This window comes from Lycium ferocissimum, chromosome 4 (assembly GCF_029784015.1).
Source record: "Lycium ferocissimum isolate CSIRO_LF1 chromosome 4, AGI_CSIRO_Lferr_CH_V1, whole genome shotgun sequence".
Lineage (NCBI taxonomy): Eukaryota > Viridiplantae > Streptophyta > Magnoliopsida > Solanales > Solanaceae > Lycium > Lycium ferocissimum.
Window position 1 is genome coordinate 37,508,796 of NC_081345.1, and position 17,656 is coordinate 37,526,451.

Sequence of the window (17,656 nt, forward strand, 5' to 3'; positions counted from 1 at the left end):
GTCACTCATAAAACTTATTTTTATTCCATTAGGGAAGTTATTTTCCTCATTTTTAAAAAAACTTGTTTTCCAAAACATTTTGACCAACCGAGTATGAAAAAATTGAAAACACTCCTCCATACTGAAAACACACCCTAAAGTCATCTGAGAATCAAAACCAAACTTTCCAATTTTTTAGTTTCACCTAGCTCATTTAGTCAGGAATAGCAGTTAAAGTGTAGTTCATCATTCTGGAATCAAGTTACTCAACAAGCTATATATGGTATGAATATGGGAACCTCCTACCCACTCACATTATTCCTTTATCTCAAAGTAAGCCTCTAGTTACATTAAAAAAATCATGCACTTGCTCCTCTATGGTTTTCTTTTAATGAGAAAGGTACAGTCATGCTCCCCCAATGATGTTGATTGGTGGGACCTCATTATCTAATTATCTGAGTCAAATGGAAGTCTTTTATAGTTCTAAGAAGATTATGAGCCTACTTCTCAATCAAGAACTGAAACACTATATTCAGGAATCGCAAGGGTTTAACTGAAATAATTCATAGTAAGAGAACCTATAGATGAGGGTACAAGATATTTTGAGCATCGAAATAATGTATCCAAAGAACAAAAGAAATTTAAAATACATCACAAGTACTTCTGTGTCAACCTGCTTATCACTCTAATGAAAAATAACTTCTTACCTAAGCCCACTTTCATGAAAGCAAGGCAGATGTAGCAACTATGCAACACCTACAATGTATGCGTTCCATGAATCTTGTTGTTGAAAACTTGTAACCTCTTCATATTTTATGTCTCGTCCTGCAGCAAGCCCATATGTGCTTCTAATTTCTTCACTGTCAGGCATATGTCGGATCCAGAAGTGGACTGACTGAAATCCAGCTTCTTCCAAGCAGTCTTTGATCTCAGGCAATGACCACCTATACAAGAAAAACATCTCATGGTATTAGACAAACAGAAATAGAAAAATTAATAGTGCCATAATAGAAAGTCGCATTTCATAGTGACTTTTTTTCTTTTTTCTATTATGGAAGAGGAAGTTACTTACAGTCTCCAGCTATAGGAAAATGCATGGCGAATTTTTCTTTGGGGTTTGTGCAGATTAAAATGGAGGCTGATCCTCGTTTTCCGCCTAATGATGTCGAATTCAGCTTGCTCCCAAACATACTGTGAAATAGACGGCACAATTATCAAATCACTTAGTGAATGCCTCGAGGAAAGACAATGTTCCAAGTTCTTACTTTTTCTTATGTGAAACACGAGTTGTTTGGAAGTAACATTTCTTACACGAGTTGTTTGGAAGTAACAGTTCTTACAAATAAAAGAGTTATTACATAGGATGTCCGACCCTCAGGCCTGGTTATGGCTTACCACCTGAATTTTTTGAGAAAGATCCCATTCATACAGATACATCATATATATAAAATGTATCCATAAGGAAACCTAAAGCCAGTAATTCGCTACAAAGCTTTTCCTTCTGGGCGTGCATGGTTTTTTCTAACTGAAGCAATTAACCAGAGGAACTAACCCCTAGCACACCACATTAACATTAGTCCCTCCTGTCCCCATTACATGATTAGTTGCAATTGATATACTAGGCCAGTTGTCAACAAGCAGTAAGCAGTTTAGATCATTTATATGTAAATAGGAACACACAACCACTGTGCCATTAATTAAGGTAGGATGTGTACCTGGGGAATTGAGCTGTATCATAAGATGACAGAGATAATAATAGTTATATCACTAAGATACAAAGCATAGGAACATGTTTAGATGATTATGAGTCAATCTGTATCAACATGGGTTCTTGCATTTTTGTCCAAGTTTTGGGCCTTTTTGGTTCAGTTTTATCTAATCCACCCAGTCAGTTGACCTCGATTTTCTAATAAGCCACTTCAGCTAATAGCAAAAACAGCTTAATCAAATCAAACGGAATTCAACATCTCTCCGGGCCTTCAGATGGCACTTACTGGATAACCCAAAAGGGAAAAAGAGAAAATGCTCAAGCTGAATACTCAATCAATGACATACGATCCCTTAGTAAGTGCCACTATAACCTCTCTATGCTAAATTCTCCATCTTGAGCCATGCTCTAAGGTGTGTGCTATTTTCTCAACCACATAATGATCCCTCTAACAAGACCCCTAATGTTTCTTTGATTAGATCATACCTCACATTATCTTTTTCTTGTCTGTCATGACTAAAGAGTTATTTCACATTATGGGGACATTAAAGTTTTTTATATTATCTCTCCTTTCAAGTAGCATAAACTTTTTGTTAGATGGGATACAACACAAAGTAACTAAGACATAACTCGTTTATTTAATCTATGGTCTCTACCTTAAATAAATGACAGCCAACAAAGATTATCAATTTCTTTTTCTTTGTAAAGATTATGATACTAAATTTCCTGTACAGGTAAGGTTTTACGTGTTTTATAATCATTGGTCTATTAGTATCACAGAAATAAGTTTTGCATGGCTATGTAAGGCAACAGAGAAGGAGCTGCAGGGTTGCATAGTTGGGGGGAAGGGTTGGTGCTAGCAGTAGAGGAGTTGACTCATGAAGGGGCTTTTCCTTTTTGGAATTGTTGGCTCTGCTAGCGAGTTGACTAAGCTGTGTCATTTGAATAAATGGAGTTTTAATGCAATAAACGGTGAAAGAAATGGATCATAAGCAGGTACAGCCCAAAATTTTAATGACGAAAAATGCATAAACGTGTATCGGCATCCCCAGAATTGACATGTCCACATCGATTTTTTTTTTTCATTATAGCACTGTTCCGAATTGTCCTGAAAACGAAGTGACAAGAAAATTTTTATATGCTGAAATTGAATAACAAAGAATATGATACAAAAGTGAAAATCCAGATTCTAGTACGTGTAATCCAATGATAGAAGACAAAGATCATCTTAGTTTGGATAGACATACTGTGAAGTTAGGGAATTTTCTCTGCATCCTCAGCTCATGCTCCGCTGATGTGCCTCCATATAGATCCATCACAAATATTCCACCCTTCTTGTTCAGAGCACTTAAGGCATGTTTGAAGTATGAAACTAGTTCTTGGCGAGTATGAAGGCAACAGCAACTGTAGTTAAAAGCACAAACTATATCTCTTGCAGGAAATTGAAAATCCTTCATCACTTTGTGATCAGCAAAATCATTTTCACTATCTCCTAGTGTTATGTTTTGCATGAGATTTTGAGTAGCGGCATTAACCAATTTGGCCTCAAGCGGTTGCAACACATTACCATGAAACAGAAATATTCTGGAAGAGACATCACCACCAACTTTGTTCACATTGTTCTCTATGCACCAATCAAGTGCCTCAACATCCAAATCTAATCCAATAGCAGTGCGCCTAGCATCACCATGGAGCCATTCCGTACTGACAAAATGCATCAGTATAGGTGATGTTACAAAACAACAGTTGAGTTAGCTTATGAAGTTGCATAGGAAATGAGTTGTAAATATGGATCTTTTTTAATGTTATTTTTTTATAACCGTTGTGCCGGGCAACTTGCGCACCTCAATTAATTCCACAGGCTACTTGTCTTTGGACCAGCACAAGAACCAGGTAACTCTATTCACCATGACTTGGATAGATTGAAGATGAGACCTCATGATTCTCGACCCAATTCCATGACCACTAGGCCACGCCCTTGGGTGCGTTAATTTTTATTTTTTTGAATTGGTGAAACAATGCAGTTATCTATCGGCATCAGCATCAGATAAGTGGTGATACAAAAAAAGAAAAAGAAGAAGAGGGAAACAATTGAATTAGCTTACAAACTTGCAAAGGAATGAGGTTGAGACTATGCATTAATTTCTAGAGGTTGATCCCACTAAACTACACTTTAGTCTTGATGGAAAGTCGAGTGCAAGAGACCGGAGGCTAAGCCTCAACCAGCAAGTGTGACAAGTATGGCTAATAAGTATAAAACTATCATTAGTTCAACATGGAGACAAACTGATATATAATTTTGAGGAGTAAGCTTAACTAACTACAAGTTTGAAGGAATTAACAGTTGCAAAACTACTTATTACCAGAAAGAAAGGCATCAATCAATTTGAATAAATTACAATTTATAGTAGAAATAAATGTAGACTATCAACATCATTAGTACCAAAAGTTTCAAATCCAATTTTCCGGTGACATGTGTTTTTTGATAGGTGAAGTTTAACTCAGTTTGCAACAAGGCGACAGTATCATGTTACTGGAAATTGCCACGCTAAAAGTAAAACTAATACTATTATAGAACAGACAGCCGTGGAGAAGAACTAATTATAATTGCCATGCTCTCCCTGGCACTTACATCATAATTGCTCAAACTTTAAAAGTAATCAAGTCCAATAAGGATTTTAAAAGGATGACCACTAATTGAGGAGCTAATTTGCAGTGGTGGAAAAACCAATTTAAAGCGCTAAACCAAATTAAGCAATTCCAAGAATTGCATAAGAGAATGGCTTGATTTATGTTATTGCAGTTTGGAGATATTAGCAGGTAATATGCACTTATCTTTCAGCAATAATTAACTCAAAAGTTGCAGTTCCTTGTAAATTGAAGCAATGTACAAATTGATGATAAAGAAACTTGGACATAAAGAGCAAATAAGCTAAAAATCCCAATAATTTCCTAGTGCATAAGGTAGTTCAAAGTATACCTCAAAAGAGCAGTGCCGCAGAAATCTTCCTGGAAATGGAGGGGCACCCTCCCACCTACGTACATCAAGAAGAATTTCTGCAGATAGCTTATGTCCCCTTTTGGAGACTGCAACAACAAAAAGATACTAACCAAGTTACTTCATTTTGTCCAATTAGACACTAAACAAGAAAAAAGAAAAGAATGCGGAAAATGGGTGTTCTTGCCTGCACAGATTGTTGGTATAGAGAAAACTTAGAAGGGATATCACTGGTTGAAATTGAAGAAATTAGATCATCTTCACTCTCTTTTTCATCTTCTTGTTCTTGAGGGGACTCAATAGGTGGGTATTGTTGCTCTTCATGTTCAAGATAGTAAGCTCTATCTCTACGGATTTGTTGGTGGCTTTTCTTCTTCCCATTCTTCCCCATTTCTCACTGCTCTTTTTCTGCCGCCAACCAACTTTGTAGAGACGCTGCGAGGACAACTATGTAAAACCATTGCCTTCCCTATTTTTTTTTTTTTAAAATATTTTGTGAAGAATTATTAGATGTAGTAGATAGACCCCCTAAACTCTTTAATATAAAGTCTGGACCACCTAACTTTTGAAAATAGCAAGGAAAATCTAGATGGTTATCATCATATCCAAATGTGTCAAATGGACCCCCTATCTTTTGATACTGTAGTAAGAAGATTCGACATGGTTAACATTTGAAATACATTTCATTTGATGACAATAGTAACTTATGTTTTAAAATGTGGAGATCTATAACCTATATGGCCAAGCTTTTAAAATCAGGTTATTTCAAAAAAAAAAAAAAAATTAAAAAAGTGTATTTTAAAAAATGACTTTTTATGAGAAGCAGTTTATGTTGAGATAATAGTCAAAATACCCCCCAACGTTTGACCAAAATGCCAACTACACACCGAACCTTTGCGTTGGACCTATTACCCCCTGGATAATTTTTTTCAGTATTAAAAATGTGGACAAGAGCGTGACTACACCTCGGTGGTGCGTTATAGCCTTTTTACGATGTGTTTTAAAATGCCAACCTGGGATGCCACATAGATGCCACATAGATAAATTTAAATTCCCTCCATTTTTAGGCTACTTCATCTTCTTCTTCACCCTATTTAACACCCATCTCCATTTTTTTGGTCAAAATAATACCCATTATAAATTTAGAGCTAGGATAGGGATTATTCTTATAATCACTGTTTTCCCAAATCAAATTCAAAAAAAAAAAAAAAAAAAAAAAAATCTGAAGAAAAAAAAAGAGATAATACTCAAAATACCCCCCAACGTTTGACCAAAATCCCAACTACACACCTAACATTTGCGGGGGTCCTATTACCCCCCGAACAAATTTTTCGCATCAAATGTTATGTTTCGCCAACCCCCAAATATTAAATGGCGGTTGTCCACACGCGCGCCCACGTGCCACGTGTTTAATTTTGTCCCATTTTTTATTAATTTCCCTCCTTCCTCCATCCATCTACTCTTCTTCTTCTTCAAAAAAAAAATCTCTCAATTTTTTCCATACTCCATTTTTATTAAGGATCCGAAAACCCATACCCAATTCTCCTTCATCTTCATCAACATTATCATCATCATCATCATCATCTTCATTAGGAGTTGAAAAAAAATCACACCAACTTTCAAATCTAATCCAAAAACAAAAAATGTGAAACTAACACCAATATAACAAAGTTCATCCATTAATTTGATTAAACAATCAAGAATTTAGAGAAACCCATTTGGTGTTCTTCATAGCTTTCTCCAAATTCTTAGCGATGGAGTTTAATTTTCTCCCCAAATCAACTCGAAAAATTAGTGCTTAAACAACTCCAACCAAGCAACAAGTAGCAACTCCAAACAAGCAACTTCTAATCGATTTTCTTTAACAAGATTAGATTTTTCATCCTTATTTTTTTTTTCCATTTTTCCTTTTTCTTTCTTGATTTTTCATTTTTTTTCTTGATTTTCGTTTATGGTGGAAAGTTGTTCTTTAACAAGTTGTTCGGAATCATATGTGGATTTTCTTCAATTGAGATTTTCGTTTATAATGGATATTATTTTGACAACAAAAAATGGGGATGGATATTAAATAGGGTGAAGATGAAGATTTAAAAATGGAGGAGTTCAAATTTTATCTACTTGGCATCATAGCGCTTAACAAGGCTCAAAACGAGTCGGAAACGCCATCAAGGCGGTGTATCTCGCCACATCGAAGCAAAAAAGGGCCATTTTGCTACAAAAATTTGTTCGTGGGGGTAACAGACCGCAAAGATTAGGTGTGTAGTTGGGAACGTTGGGGTATTTTGAGTATTATCCCGAAAAAAAAAAACTGAAAAAAAAAAAAAAAAAGGTTGAAAATCTAATCTTGTTAAAGAAAGATTGAAAGTTGCTTGTTTGGAGTTGCTACTTGTTGCTTGGTTGGAGTTGTTTAAGCACTAATTCTTTGATTTAGGAGCTTGGAGAAATATGAAGAACACTAAGTGGGTTTTAAATTCTTGATTGTTTGATCAAATTAATGGATGAAATTTGTTCTACTTGGTGTTAGGAAGCTTCCTTTCACATTTGAATTTTTTTCCCAAATCAAATTCAAAAAAAAAAAAAAATCTGAAAAAAAAAACCGAAAATCTGGAAAAAAAAAAAAAGTTGAAAATCTAATCTTGTTAAAGAAAATCGATTGTGAGTTACTTGTTTGGAGTTGCTACTTGTTGCTTGGTTGGAGTTGTTTAAGCTAAGCACTAATTTTTGAGTTGATTTGGGAGAAAATTAAACTCCATTGTTAGGAATTTGAGAAAACTATGAAGAACACAAGTGGGTTTCTTTAAATTCTTAATTGTTTTCACATTTGGGTTTTTTTGGATCAAATTTGAGGAAGTTGGTGTGATTTTTTTTTTTATTATGAAGATGATGATGATGATGATGTTGATGAAGATGAAGGAGAATTGGGTATGAGTTTTGGATCCTCATACCGAAAATGGAGTGTGGAAAATTGAGATTTTTTTTTTTTTTTTTTTGAAGAAGAGTAAATGGATGGAGGAAGGAAATTAATAAAAAATGAGGGGAAATTAAAGATGTGGCACACGTGGCGGTGTGACAAGCACACATGTAAATAATTTGGGGTTGTCATATTGGACCGCCACATCAAGCAAAAAAGGGGCATTTTAATATTGAAAAAATTGTCCAAGGGGGTAATAGGGCCAAAGCAAAGGTTCGGTGTGTAGTTAGCATTTTGATCAAACGTTGGGGAGTATTTTGACTATTATCTCGTTTATGTTTGACCAATTAATTTAAAAAGCACTTTTGAGCAGCAATTAGCGTTTGACTAAGCTTTTAAAAAGTGTTTTTAAGTGTATTTTTCTGAAAAATACTTTTAAAAAAATGTTTATGAGGAAAAGCTACTTTTTTTAGCTTTTGAAAAACTACTTCTGCTACTCCCAAAAGTACTTATTTTCTCCCAAAAGCTTGGCCAAACACCTCACGTTTTTTAAAATAAGCATTTTTTGAAGAAAAAAAAGTACTTTTGGAGAAAAAAGCTTGGCCAAACAGGCTACTAATGTGCTTACTTTTGTATTAATCATCGATAATAGGAAAAATGATAATGATATGAATTGAGCTTAAATGAAGCAATGAAGATTAATATAGTTCATTTTAACTTGTGTAAGACTTAAGACATATTTTATTATTTATTATTCACTAATAATTGAAAAAACATGTAGGAGGAACCCATAATTTACTTTTTTGGGCTAAACGGCTCAAAGATACTTTTAACATGGTATGATATTATCCCTTGGGCTTAGTCCGCACGGTTTTCTCCAAAAGACCTCACACCATTAAGAGTATCTATAAATAATTTATTTTTTTCAGCTACCAATGTGGTATTTATTTGCACACCAACATACTTTTCCTTTTCTTTTTGATGAATTAAGCAAGCAGAAAAGAGGATATGCTTGTATTCGTACAAAATGATTTTGGATACTCATTGCCTCGTTGTCTTATTTTCAAGTTAAAGAACTAAACATGGAAAGAAAAAAATTTCATCTAATAAAGAACTAAACATGGAAAGAAAAAAATTTCATCTAAAATCTATTTCTATTAGTACAAAGTATTTGTGCTACCTGTAAGAAGATGTTTATTGACAGCTTCAGAGGGTCCAGCGATTCTCAAATAATGGAACTTTAGCTCACACATACTCCCAATTGGGAAAATAACTATAATCTAAATTAGAATAAACCAACGGCCCTATAGTTGAACTTAGGGCCACATTCACCCTTTTTTATACGGCAAATATTTTTCATTACTTGAATTGGAAACTCTCACTTCAAAATGGGGTTTAATTACACTATTCTAGATTACAAAGGGGGTGTCAACTGTGTACTTGGAAAAGCACAGGCGCTTTCTCGCAATAAAAAAACAACGTTATTTCGCTGAAACGCAGCCCTACGTTCATCACGCGCTTATTATTTACCTTCACTAACCTTTCCCAAATTCAATATTCAAAACTCATAATTGACTCCTTCAATCCCATCTCTATTAACATCCAAATCCGCCCTCAAAACTTTACACAAGTTCACCCCCCCAAATCTACAAAAAGATGCATACAAACTTCAATCAATTCAATTAGGACCATTCAACAAATACCCACTAGTTTTTCTAATTTCGGATTCTACTGCTGACCCGCTTTCTCTTTCTCTTCGAATTGGGTCTGTAAATTGAATTATTTTGTACATGATCGAAAGATGTATAGCAATTTCAAAGAACAAGCAATCGAATATGTACGTCAAGCTGTACAAGAAGACAACGCTGGTAACTATGCTAAAGCATTTCCTCTTTACATGAACGCTTTAGAGTATTTCAAAACTCATTTGAAGTACGAAAAAAACCCTAAGATTAAGGAAGCGATTACTCAGAAATTCACCGAGTATTTACGCCGGGCTGAAGAGATCCGGGCTGTATTGGATGAAGGTGGAACTGGGCCGGGTCAAAATGGAGGTGATGCTGCTGTGGCAACCCGGCCCAAAACGAAGACCAAGCCCAAAGATGGTGAAGATGGGGAAGATCCTGAACAGTCTAAGTTAAGGGCTGGCCTTAATTCGGCTATTGTTAGGGAAAAGCCCAATATTAAATGGAATGATGTTGCTGGTTTGGAAAGTGCTAAACAAGCTTTGCAGGAAGCTGTTATTTTGCCTGTCAAGTTTCCTCAGTTCTTTACGGGTGAGTTAATGAGTATATTTGTATGGTTGTTATGATTTATAGTGTAGAAATGATTGGTATTGGTGATTGTATTGTTTTTTGAAATTGACTATTAAGTAGCTCCTCTCTACGCCGCAAAGGTAGGGGTAAGGTCTGCAAAGGTAGGGGTAAGGTCTGCGTACATCCTACCCTCCACAGACCCCGCTTGTAGGATTACACTGGGTATGTTGTTGTTAAGTAGCTTTAAGTTCAACAATCAATGATCAATTAACTTTACTTCACTCGCAAGCTAGTTTGGCTTAAACTGTGTGGATGTTTTATATGTGCCCAGCTCGTTTCTGGATTTAATGTCTAGAGGATTTTTCATATGCTAGTTATCAACCTACCGCTATGCCATTTCGCATAGATGGAGCTAAGTAGATGTAGGGGTTTTTTTCTTGGATAAGTAAAATAAATTCCATTAAGATGATCGGTATTAAGTGAGTACTATGATTTATAGTGAAACAATGATTGTTGTTGATGATTGTATTGTTTTTAAAATTGATTCTAAGTAGCTTCGTTGCTTGTCCGGGATATAAACAGAGCTTAGTAAGCGGCAGTTTGAAGACCCTCTTGTATAGGTTGGAGCTACCTTATTACTTATTATTAGAGAAAGGAGAAAGTTTTTCAGCTTGCTGACTAGGGTTGGCTTAAAAGATTGGTATTGGTGATTGTATTTTTATTTTTTAAAAATTGATTCTTAAGTAGCTTTAAGTTTAAGGATCAATGATCAATTAACTATACCTCAATCCCAACTAGTTGGGCTTAGCTGTGTGAATATTATATATATGCCCAGCTCGTTTTGGGATTTAATGTCTAGAGGATTTTCATATTATGATATTCTTATGCTAGTTATCGACCTACCGCTATGATGGGTTCACATATATGGAGCTAAGTAGATGTATGGGTTTTTTGCTTGGATAAGTAAAATTCAATTAAGATGATCAGTATCAAGTGAGTGCTGTAATATTTACATCAAAAGCCAAAGCAAAGACAAGTTATAGTTCCATTTTCCTTGTAGAGACTCTGAGGTGTCTTTTCGTCTCATTTACGTATTGTTATCTCCACCAAAAGGAAACATAAGTATACAGTTAAGTTTGATCTTCAAGATTGAGTTAGCTCTATCTTCAAAAAATTCCAGGCTCCTTTATCCATATAGTCCACTAAGTACGTGCTGGAATTGTGTTCCGTATTTCCTGGGCGTGTTATTCTGGCCTTCCCTATACCCAGGAACTTAGTAGGTAATGAGTAGATTTTTTCGTTAACCACCGTAGTACACCATATTAAAAAATAGTTGCCATACTGAGGATACGTAGCGATGTAGGAACAAGTGGTTTATACTTTCACTTTCCTTCTGACAAAACATACATCCGATGCATGGTCGAAATACTCTTCTCTAGTGTATTTGTTGAGTTAGGCAAGCTTCTTTTATCACTAACCAAGAGAAGCAAGCCACCTCATATCGCACTTTTGTTCTCAAAAGCTGCAGAGGCCAAGATTTAGGCAAGCTCCTTTTATCACTATCCCCTTGCTCTGTAATTCCAGCATAATTTATCTGTCCAATCGGATAGTCTTTAAGACTATCCAAAAAACTGAGAAAACTAGCTATCCTTCCAGCTCCAAGATTTGAAATTTTCTTGAAAATGTTTATGCATTGCTAGATTTACATTGGTAGTTTTGCCTCTGTGTGCTGCGACAAGAGAAATTTATTTGGAAATGCATATTTAAGAGGACAGTACTCAATCCAATTGTCATATGAAAATGAGATCTTTTTGCAGCAACAGAACCAATTCTTTCCACAAAACTAGGCCACGTTAGTGATTCTTTTTAAGTGGGAGAAAAGAGTTTCGTAACCAGGGTGGGTGAACCGTCATAGATACTACTTGCCCGCATATGTAGAGTAAAAAATGTAGTCTCTGAAGGGTAAGGAATTTCCTTTTGAGACCACTAGGTTCAAACTTGGTATGCTGCATGTTGAATAATCTAGTCTATGTAGTTGTGGGCTTAAAAGTGTTAGGGCTCATGAACCATTTCTGCTGTTTATCAATAAGGCCCTGGTCAGCCACTTTTTCGGATCGGATCGATAAGTAGTGTCATAAAAAAGAGATCTTTCTCTTTGCATCTCAAAGCGAGACAAGCTATCCAAGTTCTCTTACTCCTCAGTATATCTGTAGGTTTATACATTAAGTCCAAAGCACCTATTCAGGAGTTGGGGAATTGGCGTGCAAGGAATCGCGGTAGGAATTCTGACTTTCCAGTAGAGCGGTGGCAAACTGATATGAGGCGCTTTACTTGCTATGAACTATTACTCCACAAGATTGAACAGTGCTCGTTCATTCCGCCAATTTGTACACCATTTCTGTCGATAGCCATTTCATCGACATGCTATGATGAGCCTCAAATTCTTGATTTCCGGCTTTCCTTCCTTCTCTGTTTGACTCTATTTACCTAGTGGATGTCTACTTTCGTTTAATGCATTGTCATAGAAATCTTCTATTCAGTTTATTCAATTAATGCATTGTCATAGAAATCTTCTATTCAGTTTATTCAATCTTTATGTTTTTCTGAAATAGGTAACAATATCCAGTTTATTCAATCTTTTACTTACCTTCATTGGAATTGGCAACAAAGACATGATATATGTTGGTGAAGGTTCCAACACACTGATAATTGGGACTAGTCATTTTTTTTTTTTTTTTTTTTTTTTGAGAAGGGATAATCGGGACTAGTCCCTAGTAGATAATTGGGACTAGTCTACCTCTAAGAGATAATTGATGTTTCCTCCAACCAGCTAATCTTTTTCACATCTTTCAAGGACCACGTGCCATCTGATTCTGTGTTTGGCTCCCAAAGGAAGAACTAAGTAAGTAGTGAGTAAGGATCTAGTCCTGCAGCTCGGAACACAAGTCAAACCCTGAAAATTTGGTACCTCATTAACTCGGTCAATCATGCTTTCATCCAGTTTATATGCAAACTAGAAACAAGTTCAAACCAAAATCAGTTTGAACTGTCTAAATTATTCCATATTTGTATCACATAACGTGTCACTGGATATAGCAGGTGTGAGACGTCCATATTCTCTTGCATACTGTTTGATGCCAGATACCCCTTAATCCATCCTTTTTTACCTGCAATACTGATCATTATGATCAGAGTGAAGAGAAAAGGAGACATGAGATCTCTTTGCCTTATCCTATTTGAGCAGCGAAGGAATTCATTTATCAGGATCAAGATAGAGTAGCATAGTGCTCGCACAATGCCTTATTAGCCTCTTCCTGTGAAAGACCATCTCCTTCGAGGAGTTTTATAACGTTTATTGAAAGTCATCGTAAAGTGATGAAGTCATGCGAATCATGGTGCTATCGCTTCATGGATGGAGCCACACGCTTAAGAAGTGTGCGCTTCAAACAATAACGCGCAAGGTGATCCAAATGTGAGGTCTAGGAGGGTAGAGTGTACGCAGACCTTACCCCTACCTTTTGACGGGTAGAGAGGCTGTTTCCGATAGATTCCTGGATCTAGGAGAGATGAAAAAACATCAGGAATAATGAACAGTAATAATAAGCAGTAATAGCAGCAAGATAATAGGAATAGAACTATATTCATATATGTTTGGTATTTTTCAATCATCTGTAAGTTGTACACCTGAACTTCTAAGGGACATGTGCTTCCTTTCTGCTTCAAGCCCATGGACGTCTCTTTCGCACGCTTACACTGCCTTTAAGCTAGTACTCTAGAAGCTCTATTTGATTTGATCATATGCTCTCTTAATGGCCAACTTATAGATAAGCCCAAAAGTTTTTCCTTTCTTCTGGTATCCAAGCAATCATTAGCTATAAGAAATGCATCCATTATTTGTCTCCTTTTTATTAATTTGAGAGTTATTACCAATTTTTCTATTACCTGCTTTAGCCTCTCTTTTAGAAGCTTTGATATAACTTTGTAAAAGTTGTCGGTCAATCTGTTAGTTGAATTTTCGATCCGTTAGTGACTTAAATGATTGTGTTACGTAGATTAACGTTCTTTGGGCCTTTCTTTTAGAAGCTTTGATATAACTTTGTAAAAGTTGTCAGTCAAGCTTTGTTGGGACATTTTTTGGAGGTCTCCAGCATGTCCTTAATGCTGACGAATACAGTATTACCAGTTTTAAAAAAAAAAAAAAAAAAAAGTGTCTTTAGGAAGGAAATGTATGAAGCTTTAGGGAACATTCTGACTGTTCTTTGGGCATGGAAACCTTTACAGGATGTTTATACATGTAGTAACTGCTGGTAAAGCTCATGCGAAATTTTCAGTTTGTAATATCTCTCAGATTTATGTTACTGTTCCCTCAAAAGCCTCTCAGCATACCAAAAAAAGTAGGCATAAAAAGTCAATAACATGTTTTTGCCCTTTTTTTTTTTTTTTTTTTTCCTTATAGTAGATTAGAATATGTTAAATAGCTGCGCAAAATTTTCCATCATCACCTAACTTTACTATTTTATTGAGCGCTTTCGTTCATCATCATCTAAGAGTTTTCTTCCCTTTCTTATAGGCAAGAGGAGACCATGGAGAGCATTTCTTTTATATGGTCCTCCTGGGACAGGAAAATCATACTTGGCCAAAGCTGTTGCTACTGAAGCAGATTCCACTTTTTTCAGGTATTTTGTCCTCTGGTGTGCAATTATTCCTATTATTTACTCTCCATTTTGCTGACCAGTTCAGCTAAATTATACAGACATTGCTTTTCTTATGTGACTTTGAGTCTGGAAAAATGCACAGGTTATAGTTATTCTTCAAGTTGCTAACATCATATTCATCTGTCATAAGGTCAGATTTAAGAACAAGCGAGGAACATGAATCTCCTTCGCAGGCCCAAAAAAGTTTAAAAAAGCTAAGAATAGGAGTTTTTAGAAGATGCGGGGGTTTGGGGGGGGGGGGGGGGGGGGGTGGGGGTGTGAAGGTGGGCTGTAAATAATCTGGACCTGGACCTGAGATACTTATGTAGGCAGTTGGATAACTTGAGATATGACAGTGCACCATCTTGGTGTGTGCTATTATTGAAATACTTTTGATTTGCACCCAAGGGTGTGGTCAATGTGGTGGGTTGATAATCATATGAGGTCTCAGGTTCAATTCCCAGCGGAGGAAAAAACACTAGGTGATTTCTTCCCCTTTGTCCAAGCCTCGGTGGAAAGAGTTACCCGGTACTTGTGCTGGTGGCTATGTTACTCGGACTCTCCTAAAATGTCATCGGGTGCGTGTCGGATCCTTCAAAAGTAGTGTATTTTGAAGGATCCGACATGCAACACTGAGTCCTAAAACCACGATTATGAAAAAAGTAGAGATAAGATGTTCTCCAATTTCAAAAAAAAAAAAAAAAAAGTAGAGATAAGATGTTTAACATTTCATTAAAAAAAAAAAAAAAAAAAAAAAAGATGTTCACTGAATTTTCGTCCCAATATTTGCTGGTTCTTATATAGATCCAATGAATTTCCTGAATAATTTTAGACATGTGTAGTCGCTTAAATGTCGGCAGTATCCAATGCTAATGGATTTTTCATCTGTACTTTTTCTTCCCTTCATAGACTTGTGTGAATATCTTGATGAAATGCCTATATAGATGAGGAACTTGCATGAATTCAGTTGCATTTCTGTTTTTGTCAAGCCATTTTTGATTTTTGTGTTTCAAGAACTTAGGCTGTAAAGTTGGCAAGTGCCAACTGCTGTTTTTATGCAGTGTCTCATCATCGGACCTTGTTTCCAAGTGGATGGGTGAAAGTGAAAAGCTAGTTTCGAACCTATTCCAAATGGCTCGCGAAAGTGCCCCATCCATTATATTTGTTGATGAAATTGATTCCTTGTGTGGACAGCGAGGAGAAGGAAATGAGAGTGAAGCTTCTAGACGTATTAAAACAGAACTGCTTGTGCAGATGCAGGTACTTGTTACACAGTGGGAGCGTAGTGATTGCCTGATCTGCAACCAGTAAGAAACAGGAAAGGAAGGTCGGTTTTGTTAAATAAATACCTTTGACTTATCTAGTTTGTAATTTCAGGGTGTTGGACACAATGATGATAAGGTTCTTGTTCTTGCGGCAACAAATACACCTTATGCCCTAGATCAGGTAAAGAATGAGCCATGGTATAATACAGCAGATTGTAATGGTCTTTTGCTTACAGAAATTGTCCTCTGCAGGCTATACGGCGAAGATTTGATAAGCGCATCTACATTCCTCTACCAGATGCAAAGGCACGACAACACATGTTCAAAGTGAGTCCATTTGTTATTTTTGTTGATGAGTAAATTTAAGCAATGTAATCTGATTCTAGTTTTATAGGAGCTAGGCCTATTTATTCTCTTTTGGCCTTTTAAACTTTGCAGGTTCATTTAGGGGACACCCCCCATAACTTAAGTGAGAGCGACTTTGAAGACTTGGGCCGTAAAACAGAAGGTTTTTCTGGTTCAGATGTTTCTGTCTGTGTAAGTCTAATTGGTTATATTGACTTGTGCCTAACATGTAACTTAACAATTTGTTCATTGCAAACAAATCCTTCCCACCACCACATCCCGAACTCCCTCAACCATATAAGTGGAGTTATTCCTCTGGGTTCTTCCTCTAATATAACTGCACTCTCTCTTCTCGAACAGGTCAAGGATGTGCTCTTCGAACCTGTACGCAAAACACAAGATGCTATGTTCTTCACCCACACATTAGATGATACATGGATGCCGTGCGGTCCAAAACAACCGGGTGCTGTGCAGACAACTATGCAGGATCTTGCTACTAAAGGACTTGCATCCAAGGTACATTCAGATAAATTCGGTAGATCAGTGGTGTAAATAAAATTTCCTGAGTTCGTTAATCTTTTTGCTTCACTCAGAATTCCTGTTGGACAATCAATCTAAATTGTTTTTCATCAATTACTTTTGGAAGATGCATGAGCTGTGTAGTAATTTTAACTTAATGTGATTAGAAAGAGTGCTTCCGCTGATCTACCTACATATCAAGGTTTCATTATGTTGTAAAATAGTTATTGGTGTTTAAATGAAAAGATAAGATATCTGAGTGTGGAGCTTTGATTATTTGTTGTAGTAATCTTGCTCTTTTAAAATTGACCCTAATTAGCTGCTTGCTGATTAATGGCCTTGCAGATCATCCCCCCTCCCATTTCAAAAACAGACTTTGATAAGGTGCTTGCCCGTCAACGACCAACAGTAAGTAAATCGGACCTTGAGGTGCATGAAAGATTCACAAAGGAGTTTGGAGAAGAAGGGTGAAGAAACTGATAACATTGATCGTGTCTTTCGTACATTTGCCATGATTTGTATTTTATTTGTGTTTTGCCTTAAAAACACACTAATCTGTTCAAAGGCCATTTTAAAAAATTGGAAAGTTGACGTTGTTTACCCTTTCCTTCTGGGGTGTCAGTTTTACATTTTATGTAGTTACCAATGTGGAGCTTCTGCAAATCTTATTGCAATTAATTAAGCAACTGCAAGTACCAAAGTTTATGTGATTTCCTCATCGCTATGTTCATAATTATTTTGCAAAATCTGAACCTACGTTTTTTATGATTAAAGTCAACTACTTATCATAACTTAGAAGTTAAAGGATACTGCTTTTCGTATGATTGATTTATCAAAGGTGATCTCAGGGTAAGCTTTCCATATGCAAAATGTTGAACTAGTGAGTGCAACCTGCATTTACCTGTGCGTTTTTTGTATGATTTATCAGAGGTGATCTTAGGAAAATCTTCCCTCTCTTGTGTATGCAAAGGCTTAGGTATAA

The 17,656-nt window shown here is 36.2% G+C and overlaps 2 protein-coding genes across 4 annotated transcripts; one reads left to right on the forward strand and one right to left on the reverse strand.

The window, feature by feature from the left end:
- Positions 1 to 510: 510 nt before the first annotated feature.
- On the reverse strand, positions 511 to 5,123 carry LOC132052717 (uncharacterized). 2 transcript variants are annotated; one of them, XM_059444376.1, is made up of 5 exons: positions 4,873 to 5,123; positions 4,668 to 4,774; positions 2,935 to 3,391; positions 1,052 to 1,170; positions 511 to 923 (listed from the first exon to the last, which is right to left on the reverse strand). In XM_059444376.1, exons 1-5 carry the CDS (start codon positions 5,074 to 5,076, stop codon positions 725 to 727), a joined length of 1,086 nt encoding a protein of 361 aa, XP_059300359.1. In that variant the 5' UTR covers positions 5,077 to 5,123; the 3' UTR covers positions 511 to 724. The 2 variants fall into 2 exon arrangements, with proteins under 2 accessions (XP_059300359.1, XP_059300360.1); XM_059444377.1 differs by lacking the exons at positions 511 to 923; positions 1,052 to 1,170 and adding an exon at positions 2,525 to 2,795.
- A 4,194-nt stretch (positions 5,124 to 9,317) lies between these two features.
- Positions 9,318 to 17,384, forward strand: LOC132052718 (protein SUPPRESSOR OF K(+) TRANSPORT GROWTH DEFECT 1). 2 transcript variants are annotated; one of them, XM_059444378.1, is made up of 8 exons: positions 9,318 to 9,872; positions 14,422 to 14,527; positions 15,607 to 15,805; positions 15,923 to 15,991; positions 16,063 to 16,137; positions 16,249 to 16,347; positions 16,516 to 16,671; positions 17,020 to 17,384. In XM_059444378.1, the coding sequence occupies exons 1-8, from the start codon at positions 9,398 to 9,400 to the stop codon at positions 17,143 to 17,145; spliced, it is 1,305 nt and encodes a 434-aa protein (XP_059300361.1). In that variant the 5' UTR covers positions 9,318 to 9,397; the 3' UTR covers positions 17,146 to 17,384. The 2 variants fall into 2 exon arrangements, with proteins under 2 accessions (XP_059300361.1, XP_059300362.1); XM_059444379.1 differs by lacking the exons at positions 15,923 to 15,991; positions 16,063 to 16,137; positions 16,249 to 16,347; positions 16,516 to 16,671; positions 17,020 to 17,384 and having other exon boundaries at positions 15,576 to 15,782.
- Positions 17,385 to 17,656: the final 272 nt, after the last annotated feature.

Coding starts and splice junctions, on each gene's coding strand:
- LOC132052717 (XM_059444376.1), bottom strand. CDS start 5,076: ATGGGGAAGAATGGGAAGAAGAAAAGCCACCAACAAATCCGTAGAGAT. Junction 1,171..2,934: donor GAAAATTCCCTAACTTCACA/GTATGTCTATCC, acceptor TCTATTTCACAG/TATGTTTGGGAGCAAGCTGA. Junction 924..1,051: donor TTTTCCTATAGCTGGAGACT/GTAAGTAACTTC, acceptor TTTCTTGTATAG/GTGGTCATTGCCTGAGATCA.
- LOC132052718 (XM_059444378.1), top strand. CDS start 9,398: ATGTATAGCAATTTCAAAGAACAAGCAATCGAATATGTACGTCAAGCT. Junction 9,873..14,421: donor GTTTCCTCAGTTCTTTACGG/GTGAGTTAATGA, acceptor CCTTTCTTATAG/GCAAGAGGAGACCATGGAGA. Junction 15,992..16,062: donor CACCTTATGCCCTAGATCAG/GTAAAGAATGAG, acceptor TGTCCTCTGCAG/GCTATACGGCGAAGATTTGA.